Source organism: Cetorhinus maximus, chromosome 1 (genome assembly GCF_964194155.1).
Source record: "Cetorhinus maximus chromosome 1, sCetMax3.hap1.1, whole genome shotgun sequence".
Lineage (NCBI taxonomy): Eukaryota > Metazoa > Chordata > Chondrichthyes > Lamniformes > Cetorhinidae > Cetorhinus > Cetorhinus maximus.
The window spans coordinates 158639482-158651781 of NC_135879.1; the positions used below are offsets into that span (position 1 = coordinate 158639482).

Below are 12300 nucleotides of genomic sequence, written 5' to 3' on the forward strand. Positions count from 1 at the left end.
CACAAAAAGCAGGACAAATCCAACCCGGCAATTACCACCCCAGTTTGGGTTCTGCCAGGGCCACCCAGCTCCTGACCTCATTACAGTCTTGGTTCAAACATGGATAAAAGAGCTGAACTCCCTAGGTGAGGGGAGAGTGACTGCCCTTGACATCAAGGCCACATTTGACTGAGTGTGGTATCAAGGAGCCCTGCAAAACTGGAGTCAATGGGAATCAGGGAGAAAACTCTCCACTGGTTGGAGTCATACCTAGCACAAAGGAAGATGGTTGTGGTTGTTGGAGGTCAGTTAACTCAGCTCCAGGACATCGCTGCAGGAGTTCCTCAGAGTAGTGTCCTAGGCCCAGCCATCTTCAGCTGCTTCATCAATGACCTTTCCTCCATCATAAGGTCAGAAGTGGGGATGTTCACGGATGATTGCACAATGTTCAGAACCATTTGCGACTCCTCAGATACTAAAGCTGTCCATGTCCAAATGCAGCAAGGTCTGGACAATATCCAGGTTTGGGCTGACAAGTGGCAAGTAACATTCGTGCCACACAAGTGCCAGGCAATGTCCATCTCCAACAAGAGAGATTCTAAACATCGCCCCTTGACATTCAATGGCATTACCATCACTGAATCCCCTACTATCAACATCCTGGGGGTTACCATTGACCAGAAACTGAACTGGACTAGTCATATAAATATTGTGGAAACAAGAGCAGGTCAGAGGCAAAGAATCCTGCGACGAGTAACTCACCTCCTGACTCCCCAAAGCCTGTCCACCATCTACAAGGCACAAGTCAGGAGTGTGATGGAATACTCCCCACTTGCCTGGATGAGTACAGCTCCAACAACACTCAAGACGACTGACACCGTCCAGGGCAAAACAGCCCGCTTGATTGGCACCACAAGCACAAACATTCACTCCCTCCACCATTATCGCACAGGAGCAGTGGTGTGGACCATCTATAAAATGTACTGCAGGAATTCACCAAGGTTCCTTAGACAGCACCTTCCAAACCCACAACCACTACCATCTAAAAGGATAAGGGCAGCAGATAGATGGTAACACCACCAGCTGGAAGTTTCCCTCCAAGCCACTTACCATCCTGACTTGAAAATACATCACTGTTCCTTCACTGTCGTTGGGTCAAAATCCTGGAACTCCCTTCCTAACAGCACTTTGGATGTACCTACACCACATGGACTGCAGCGGTTCAAGGCGGCAGCTTACCACCACCTTCTCATGGGCAATCAGGGATGGACAATAAATGCTGGCCTAGCCAGCAAAGCCCACATCCCGTGGATGAATAAAAAACAAAGAATAATGAACCAGAGTTGGATAAATAATCTCTATTGTTGGATTATTAACTAAATGATCATATGATCAAATTCAATGTAGGTTTGAAAAGGAGAAACTTAAGAGTCATTATGATTCCAGATTTTGGTATGGCTAACTTAAACAGTATGGGACAGAAACAAATATCACTACTGATGAATAGTGGGAGGTGTTCAAAAAGGAACTTTGCTTAATACAAAAATAATTCAGGCCCCTAAAGAGGAAAGAGTTCTGCAAACCAAATGAAAACAGCCACAGTCAACAAGAGGTGAGGTAAGTATACGGGTGTGTAAACAATAGTGTAAATCCAGGGGACTGGTTGAGAAAAAAAAACTAAGGAAGTCAAAAAAAAAGTAAAAACTGCACAAAAAAATGTTCTAGTGCTATCAATATTAATACAAATAGTCATTACAATTATATTAGAAGGGAAGAGCAACGTGGGCCCTTTAAAAAGAGACAGGGGTAATACTGCAATTGAAAATAAGGAAATGGAAAACTTGTTGAATTACAGTGTGCTAGTCTTCAGAGTAGAAGACAATAATATACCTCACATACCAGGAAAATTACTAATGAATCAAAGAATGGAGTTCACTCAATTTAACATAAGCAAGAAGACAGTATTAAAAAAAAATGCACTAAAAACTGACAAATCCCCAGGATCGAATGGTTTTCACCCAAGGGATTTTAAAGGAAGTATTGCAGATGCTTTCAATCTTCCAAAGTGCCCTCGATTCAGGAACAGCCCCTTTCGTTGGAAAATTGCCAATGTAGTTATATACTTTATATAAGAAAGGTGTGAAAGAGAGAGAGAGAGAGAGACCAGGAAATTATAGACTGGTTGGTCTAACATCTGTAACAGGGAAGTTATTTGAATCTCTAATTAACGACAGAGAGACTGAGGGCTCAGAGAAAGAAATCTGAGCTGATTAGAGACATTTGTAAAGGGTAGGTCATGTCTAACTAAATGGAATAACTTGAGAAAGTAACTAAAATAGACTGGGGAATGTTTGTGGATGTCACTTATATTGATTTTCAGAGGCATTTGATGAGGTTCCACATAAGAAACTTTAAGATAAAATTAAAACTCATGGAATTAAAGGCAAATTATTGACCTGGTCCAGAGATTGGTTTGGCAGCTGAAGACAGAGTAGGGATGAAGAGTATGTACTCAAATTGGAAGGAAGTGGCTCGTGGTGTCCCACAACGATCTATGCTGAGGCCTCAACTACTCACTATATTTGCAATAATGCCATTGCTTAATCACAGGGATAAGGATTTCAATGCCACTTTCTAAAAGTTTAAAAAAAATTCTAACCATTTCTTTACACTGTGAAGGAATGCTCATAGCTTTCAAAATTTTCCCAAAAAAGTAGACAGATGCAGATAGAAATGAATTACATCTCACATTGTGACTAAGCACAACAGATAAACGAAAACATGAAACTGCTAGCCAGCTTTGTCAAAATTAAAGCAAGACAATTTATTAGTTAAACCTGAAATGAGGAGATCAATAACAACCAGCATTTATATAGCACCATTAACATAGTAAATTGTTCTAAGGGTCTTCACAGGAATTTTATCAAACAAAATTGGGCATCTAACCCCACACGATGATATTGGGTCAGATAAGTATAAGGAGCACCTTAAAGTAGTAGAGAGGGGTAGTGAGGTTTGGGGAGAAAATTCCCGAGATTAAGGCTCTGGCAGCAGAAAGCATAGTCACCAATGGTGGAGCAATTAAAATAGAGGATGTTCAAGTAGCCAGATTTCGAGAGGAGATATCTTGGGAGTTTTGGAGAGGAATACAGAGGTAAGGACAATAAGTAAACGAAGGGATTTTAAAACAAGGATGAGAGTTTTAAAAACGTGGCACTGCCAAACCAGGAACCAATATAGCTCAATGAGTATTGGGGTGATAAGTGAACTGGACTCTGAGAAATATGAAAGATAAAAGCAAAAAACTGCAGATGCTGGAAATCCAAAACAAAAACAAAAATACCTGGAAAAACTCAGCAGGTCTGACAGCATCTGCGAAGAGGAACACAGTTAACGTTTCGAGTCCGTATGACTCTTCAACAAAACTAAGGAAAAATAGATAAGAGGTGAAATATAAGCTGGTTTAAGGGGGGGTGGGACAAGTAGAGCTGGATAGAGGGCCAGTGATAGGTGGAAATAACCAAAAAATGTCATAGACAAAAGGGCAAAGAGGTGTTGAAGCTGGTGATATTATCTAAGGAATGTGATAATAAAGGTATAGATAGCTGGGGTGGGGTGGGGTGGGGTGGGGGGAAGGGATCGAAATAGACTAAAAGGCAAAGATAAAACAATGGATGGAAATACATTGAAAAGTAATGGAAATAGGTGGGAAAAGAAAAGTCTATATAAATTATTGGAAAAAAGGGGGATCAGAAAGGGGGTGGGGATGGAGGAGAGAGTTCATGATCTAAAATTGTTGAACTCAATATTCAGTCCGGAAGGCTGTAAAGTGCCTAGTCGGCAGATGAGGTGCTGTTCCTCCAGTTTGCGTTGAGCTTCACTGGAACAATGCAGCAGGCCAAGGACGGACATGTGGGCATGAGAGCAGGATGGAGTGCTGAAATGGCAAGCGACAGGGAGGTCTGGGTCATGCTTGCGGACAGACCGAAGGTGTTCCGCAAAGTGGTCACCCAGTCTGCGTTTGGTCCCTCCAATGTAGAGGAAACCGTATTGGGAGCAGCGAACGCAGTAGACTAAATTGAGGGAAGTGCAAGTGAAATGCTGCTTCACATGAAAAGAGTGTTTGGGCCCTTGGACGGTGAGGAGAGGGGAAGTAAAGGGGCAGGTGTTGCACCTTCTGCGGTTGCATGGGAAGGTGCCATGGGAGGCGGTTGAGGTGTAGGGGGTGATGGAAGAGTGGACCAGGGTGTCCCGGAGGGAACGATCCCTGCGGAATGCCCTCAGGGCATTACAGGGCCCTCAACCATGTCCGGCCCATCTCCCGCGCATCCGCCCTCACACCTTCTTCTCCTTCCCAGAACCATGATAGGGTCCCTTTGTCCTCACTTATCACCCCACCAGCCTCCGCATTCAAAGGATCATCCTCCGCCATTTCCGCCAACTCCAGCATGATACCACCACCAAACACATCTTCCCTTCACCCCCCAGCGGCATTCCACAGGGATCGTTCCCTCGGGGACACCCTGGTCCACTCCTCCATCACCCCCTACACCTCAACCCCCTCCCACGGCACCTTCCCATGCAACCGCAGAAGGTGCAACACCTGCCCCTTTACTTCACCTCTCCTCACCGTCCAAGGGCCCAAACACTCCTTTCAAGTGAAACAGCATTTCACTTGCACTTCCCTCAATTTAGTCTACTGTACTCACTGCTCCCAATGCGGTTTCCTCTACATTGGAGAGACCAAACACAGTCTTTTGGTTATCTCCACCTGTCACTGGCCCTCTATCCAGCTCTACTTGTCCCACCACCCCCTTAAACCAGCTTATATTTCACCTCTTTTCTCTTTTGGGGATCAAAGGTTACGGGGAGAAGGCGGGAGAATGGGGTTGAGTAACTTATCAGCCAAGATTGAATGGCAGAGCAGACTCGATGGGACAAATGGCCTAATTTCTGCTCCTATGTCTTCTGGTCTTATGGTCTCTTTTCTATTTTTCCTTAGTTCTGTTGAAGAGTCATACGGACTCGAAATGTTAACTGTGTTCCTCTCCGCAGTTGCTGTCAGACCTGCTGAGTTTTTCCAGGTATTTTTGTTTTTGTCTGAGAAATCTGACATTGGCAGGAGCATTTTGGTCAAGTTTATGAAAGACGGATAAGTTAAATTGGCAAAGGTAGGCCTTGAGGATGAGTTCATAAGAGTGCATTCGGGAGGTTTTTTTTTAAGAACAATATGTTGTGGAACCAATCATGGAACAGACTAATTTAGATCTGGTAATGTGTGATGAGACAGGGTTAATTAAGGATCTCAAAGTAAAGGATCCTCCAGGGGAGAGCAATCATAACACGAATTCCATATTCATTTTAAGGGTGAGAAACTTGGGTCAGAAACTGGTCTCTTAGACCCAAATAAAAACAATTTCCAAGATATGAAGACAGAGTTGGCTAAAGTGGACTGTGCAAATAGATTAAAAGGCAAGCTAGTATATAAGCATTGGCAGATATTTAAGGAGATATTTCACAATTTGAAAGACATTTTCAATTGATAAAAAAAGGATCAACAAGAACAACATGGCTAACTAAGGAAGTTAAGGATGTATCGAGTTGAAAGGGACATACAATGTTATGAAGATTAGTGGTAAGCCAGAAGATCTGTAAGGTTTTACAAACCAGCAAAGAAAGGCTTAGAGAGAAAATAGATGAGAATAAACTAGCAAAAAATACAAAAATATTTTTTTTAATTCATTCACAGGATGTGGCCTTCATTGGCTTGGCCAGCATTTATTGCCAATTCCTAATTGCCCTTGAGAAGGTGGTGGTGAGCTGCCTTCTTGAACCACTGCAATCCATGTGGTTTAGGTACAACCACAGTGCTGTTAGGAAGGCAGTTGCAAGGTTTTGACCCAGCGACAGCGAAGGAACAACGATATAGCTCCAAGTCAGGATGGTATGTGACTTGGAGGGGAACTTCCAGCAGGCGGTGTTCTTAGGTTTTTGCTGCCCTTGTCCTTCTAGGTGGCAGAGGTCATAGGTTTGGAAAGTTCCTTGGTGAGCTGTTGCAGTGCATCTTGTAGGTGGTACACACTGCTGCTACTGTGCATCGGTAGTGGAGGGGTGAATGTTTGTGGGTGGGGTGCCAATCAAACAGGCTGCTTTGTTCTGGATGGTGTCGAGCTTCTTGAGTGTTGTTGGAGCTGCACTCACCCAGTCAAGTGGGGAGTCTTCCATCACACTCCTCACTTGTGCCTTGTAGATGGAGGACAGGCTTTGGGGAGTCAGGAGGTGAGATATTCTCTTCAGAATTCCCAGCCTCTGACATGCTCTTATAGCCACAGTATTTATATGGCTAGTCCAGTTCAGTTTCTAGTCCATGGTAACACCCAGGATCTTGGTAATGGGGAATTCAGCAATGGTAATGCCACTGAATGTCAAGGAGAGATGGTTAGATTCAATCTTTTTGGAGATGGTCATTGCCTGGCACTTGTGTGCACGATTGTTACTTGCCACTTGTCAGCCCAAACCTGGATATTGTCCAGGTCTTGCTGCATATGGACATGGACTGCTTCAGTATCTGAGGAGTAGTGAACAGTGCGGCACATTGTACAATCATCTGTGAACATCCCTACTTCTGACCTTATGATGGAGGGAAGGTCATTGATGAAACTGCTGAAGATGGTTGGGCCTAGAACACCGCCCTGAGGAATTCCTGCAGCAACGTCTCAGGACTATTGTCCTCCAATAGCACAATAATCTTCCTTTGTGCTAGGTATGATTCCAACCAGTGGAGAGTTGTCCTCCACAATTCAGTTTTGCTAGGGCTTCTTGATGCCACACTCAGTTAAATGCTGCCTTGATGTCACAGGCAGTCATTCTCACCGCACCACTTGAGTTCAGCTATTTTGCCCATATTTGGACTAAGGCTGTAATGAAGTCATTAGCTGAGTTGCCCTGGCAGAACCAAAACTTAGCATCAGTGAGCAGATTATTGCTGGGTTAAGTGCTGCTTATATTTATATAGCACTTTTAACGCAATTAAATGTCCCAAGGCATTTTACAAGAGCTTTATAAAACAAAATATGCCACTGAGCTACAAAAAGCAATATTAGGGCAGTTGGCCAAAACCATGGTCAAAGAGGTAAGTTTTAAGTAGTGTCTTAAAGGAGGAGAGTGTGACAGAGAGGTGTAGGGGTGGTATGCCTGAACTTGGGGCCCAGACAATTAAAGGCATGGCCACCAATGGTGGATCGATTAAAATTGGGGATGCAAAAGAGACCAGAATTAGAGAAATGCACATATCTTGGAGGGTTGTGGGGCTAAAGGAGATTACAGAGCTAGGGAGCAGTGAGGCGAGGGAGAGATTTGAAAACAAGGGTGAGAGTTTTAAAATCAAGACATCACTTGAATCAAGACCTTATTTAACTTGGAGCCAATACAGGTCAATGAGCACAGAGGTGATGGGGAAATGGGGCTCGCTGCGAGTTAAGACACAGACAGCAGAGCTTTGGATATTCTCAAATTTATGGAAGGTAGAATGTGAGACACCAGCCTGAAGTGTGTTGTGTAGTCAAGTCTAGAGGTAATGGAGGCATGGGTGAGGGTTTCAGCAACAGATGAGCTGAGGCAGGGGGTGGCGATGTTACGGAGATGGAAATGGACATTCTTAGTAATGGCACCAACATGTGGTTGGAAGCTCATCTCAGAATGCGGAGCTTGAAGCTGTGCCTCATCTAGGACTTGATTCAGTATATAAACTAACGAAGGCTTCGATACAGTAGATAGGAAGGATACATTTCCCTTATCAGAGAGATCAATGACCGGGGGCATAAATTTAAAGTCACTGGCAAAAGGATTAGAGGAGCGCAAAGGAGAAAGGTTTTCACCCAGTGAGTGGGGAGGATCTGAAATTCATTGTGCGAAAGGGTGGCACAGACAGAATTCCTCAATGCATTTAAAAAGCACTTAGATATGCACTTCAAGTGTTATAGCCAAGACGGCTATGTACCGAGAGCTGGAAAGTGGGATTTGGCTGGAAAGTTTTCCCAGCTGGCACAGATACAATGGGCTGAATGGCCTCCTTCTGTGCTGTAAATTTTATAATTCTATGACGGTAGACAGGCAGTGTCATAGTATAATAGCAGTCAAATGATTGAGAAGCAGCAGTGGAGATGTGAGACTGGGTACCATCAACATACATACGACATCCTTCTCTGCAAACAACATCACTACCGAGCAGCGCGTTTTGATCAGAGGTGAAGAAATATCTTTCATGAGCCCAGATGTGATGACGCAAAGGGGTGATGAGAAGTCATTGATGAAAATACCCCATGTTCAAGTACATAGGTATGGAGCTCAGTGATGGAGGGAGGCTTTGGCAGATATTGTAACTAATGACTAATCCATTTAGATCTTTCTGCAGCGTTCAATGTATGATGGTCACAAAGGATCTCATTCATAACTAGCTAGGGGTATTGAAATGCAGTGAGGATGGCAAAAGTGGGATGTGAAGAGTTTGGTACACGAAGTACTGCAAGAAATGGGTATGAAGTAGAGAGCCAACCCTACATTCAAGACCTTAAGTGGAAAAAAAAGGTGGCTGAAGATAGGGTGATAATTGGAAGGCTTTAAACATTTGTTTCCCTTAAAGGCAGGTATAATTGGATGGATATTTTAATAATGTGAGCTGATTATTTGTAACAATTGGTGGAATTAAGTACATTTACTCTGAGTGGAATTTTAAATACAGTTTATGTTCATTAAAATAGCTGTTCAGTGCTTCCTGCTACATAAGTTACAGTGCATATACTCTATTCACTTTGCATTATGTCAATGTGCAGTCACTAGGCAGTTATGTTATTAATATATGGTGGGCGGGGGGGGGAAGAACAAAGATTTAAACTAATGTGCTCTAATTCTACACAAGATGCTTGTGTATAATCCAAATCCTCAAATTGCTCCCCCCACCCCACCACTAATTCCACCAATTCTTCTGAATACTATATAATTCAAAATTCTCTCTAAATACAAATTTGGATCATGATTTGTAATTCCACTGCTGGATGTTTTTCCCCCTCTCAAGGTTCAAGCGAATAGTCTCTTCAGGGCGTAAACAAAATGTTTATGCCTGCAAATTACCCAAGTAGCAGTTAAACTGCCCAAAGGTACCATCTCCACACCCGAGACATACTAATTCAAATTAAGTAGAGTGATTATCATTCTTAACTCGTTAGATTATCAATTTTATACAGAGTGTCTTCATGATGAGCCTGTGCCAATTTGTATTCCTCAAGTACTGTGGGCTGATAATGAGAAAATATGATTACTGAAAATAAAAACAAAATAATGCTTTCCAAGTCTCAGAAATTTCTTGAAGGCTTTCATACAATTAATTGCTTTGAAAAGCAGTAACCGTTAACTAGGCCAACATATCAGTTATTTTGTTTATTCTGTTTTTGTTGAGGAAAAATCGTTGGCCACAATATCACAGAAACTCTACATTTTCTAAGAATAATAAAATGGGATTTTTAACATCCTCCTGAATCACCAAAACAGAACCTTCATTCAATTTCCCAGGTAAACAAGTCTGACAATGCAATATCTTTTAATTCTGCACTACAGTATCAATCTAAAGTACCTGTAGAGGAACCATTTACAGGAAGAGATGCAGGGAGTTGAGTATTATTCATTAATAGTGTAATGTATATTAACGGTTTTACACAAATGTAAATATACCATTTTGGACATCCAAACCCTTGGTTACCTTTGTACCTTTAGTAAAGGTACGATCTCAGGAGAGTGTTTAAAAAAAAAATTACAGAATACCAACTAATTCAATGTTTTTTTTAAAAAAAGGGTAATATCTTGAGGTAAAACAGTCAAGGCTATGAATAGACAATATCAGCATCTGAAAAGGAAAGGTTGAGATAGCTCTTAAATGTATAGATGCTGGTAGATTTGCTGTGTTTCCAGCAATATTTTGTTTTAAAAAAAACAAATTCTGGATATTTCAATTTGAAGAGAAATATAATTTTCCTTCCCTCCCCACATATTGATGACTCATGGAAGGGTATAGTTCTTCAGTTATCAGAAACCCCTGTTACAGTGGCTTTCAAACTTTTCTTCACAAGGAACCAGGGACCCTAAACATTGACAGATGCCCAAGTACTCTTTGCAAGTTTCAGCACCCAACAACATATCCTAAACTCCAAAACTGCCAACTATGCAATGAATAAGAGTGGTACACCTGCAAAAAGTTGTAGTCAACAGCAACTGAAATGTACTAGAAAAAGTCAAATGCAGAAAAAGGACATTTGTGTGATCACAGCATTGGATGCCCAACCCTAAACAGACAGAAATCTGATAAAAGCAAAATACTGCGGATGCTGGAAATCTGAAACAAAAACAAAAATAGCTGGAGAAACTCAGCAGGTCTGGCAGCATCTGCGGAGAGGAACACAGTTAACGTTTCGAGCCCTTATGACTCTTCATCAGAACTAAAGAGATATAGAAATGTGGTGAAACATATAGAAATCTGAAATGTTTCCACCAGTTCAAAAAAAAAATTACACCCCATAGTACCTTCCCCAAAGGGACATACTTTACAGGAAATGTTGGCACATCCACAACCAAGTCTTATCCTGTCCTCTTCCAACATCCATACATAGACGAACTCTTCATTCTCTATACTAGAGGAAGTGGCACCAATTCTAATTTATGTTCTTCCCAATTTCCTATGTAAGCTCAATGTATATCTCAAATCAATCTAAATGTTTGTGTGGCACAGGTTAGCAAAGTCTCAGGTTTAATTTAAATCTGCGAGCAAAGCTGTCTCACCTGTTCTAAATCTCACTGAAGTGGCAAAATAATCTTAGGAACTGCGTTTGTACTGTTACATACTTACAAAGCAATCCTCATTCCCACGTTCAATTAGAGCTTGGAAAGCACTACCTAATTAGGATTACAATACTTTAATTGTGAGAAATCAAATTTAAAGTTTGTTCTTGCTTATGCTCATTAATGGAAATGTAAACAGTCCTGGAAAACGGTACACACTTTGAGCACTTAATGTCAGCAACAATCAAAGCCGGATTCACTGTGAGGCAGCATTCACCAAGAATTCCCCACAGAAACAGGAATCTGTGGGGAAAGGGCGGCGTAAGCAGTAAATTCATTGACCCTACACGCCCAGAGTTGAATCACTCTCAAAAGAAAGGGTGTGCCGGTCGGGAAATGAGGACTTTGGGGTTTCAGGTTTCTCTGGTTTCGGATGACTGAGCGGAGTGCGCTATTTACCTGTGAATATCCTCTTACTGTCTACAATGAGACCCATGGAGAGCACAGGTGAACCCAGAGAAACCCCCTCCCCGCCGCCGCTCAGACTCCCACAGGCCTTCTCTGCTGCGGCTCCGGGCCGGCAGGGCAGGGCACGGCACAGCGGTGCCGCTCCGCTGTACTCCTTACCTTTCAGCGCCAGCAGATGCTCTTGTTTGGGCTGATTCACGTCCATCTTCCCCGCTCAACTCCCAACCCGCATGCGCGAACCGCCCTACGGGCCCCGACAAGAAGCAAAATAACAATCAGTGCGAGCGATTTCGAAACACATATTGCTCTGGGCTCCAAGGCCCGAGTGTGGGCCTGACCATTATTATCAAGAGAGAAAATAAATGGACAACACTTCTCCCGATTTTAAATTTAATGGATATTTTTTAAAAATTAATTTTTATGTTTCATTGGGGGCTTTCTTTGCAAGTAAATTGCTTAATTTTAATCCTTTTTACATGTACAATAGAAATTTTAAAAACACACTTTAAAATTTGAAAAACAACAACTTTAAAAGGACAAAAGGTACTTTGACTATTTCCAGTGAGATCAGACAGGGGCGCGCGCGGAGACAGGTGATTACACCTGCGTGAGATGGAGACCGAGTGAGTAGTGAATTAGGTTAATGTGGTAAATTCTAATGTCTTTTTCATGTTTAAATATAGATTAAGAGTTAAGCTCTGACATAGAACTAACAACCCTCAAGTGAATTAGACTAACTTGTTAAACAGGGAACTGCTTGGTAGTGGCAGTTATCTGTCAAACATCTGAAAGGAGTTGGTTCAATTGGTTAATTGCTGTAACAGAAAGCTAAACTAACTAGTGACTCATCAGAGGCTCAATATAAGAGACAGACTTTTCAAATTGCACATTCAGTAAGGGATGTGTGAGGAGATAGAAGACTACACCTGTATGAGATGGAACCTGAGTTAGTAGCAAATTAGGTTCATGTGGAAATTTGGTGCATGGGGGACATAGGTGCAGTATGCATAGGAATTATTCTATGTT

General features: G+C 42.2%; 2 protein-coding genes across 5 annotated transcripts in view; one reads left to right on the top strand and one right to left on the bottom strand.

Moving 5' to 3' along the window:
* trappc13 (trafficking protein particle complex subunit 13) overlaps positions 1–11537 on the bottom strand; it is an 84504-nt gene extending 72967 nt beyond the window's left edge. For 2 of the 4 annotated variants that reach the window (XM_078548818.1, XM_078548809.1), the window contains exon 1: positions 11434–11537. In XM_078548818.1, coding sequence (XP_078404944.1) covers positions 11434–11479 — 46 coding nt within the window. In that variant the 5' untranslated portion in view covers positions 11480–11537. The remainder of the gene's footprint in view (positions 1–11433) is intronic. The other 2 variants (XM_078548798.1, XM_078548789.1) reach the window with 1 other exon arrangement.
* The window catches only part of trim23 (tripartite motif containing 23), a 270598-nt gene that overhangs the window by 202990 nt on the left and 55308 nt on the right, over positions 1–12300 (top strand). The gene's annotated exons all lie outside the window — the stretch shown is intronic.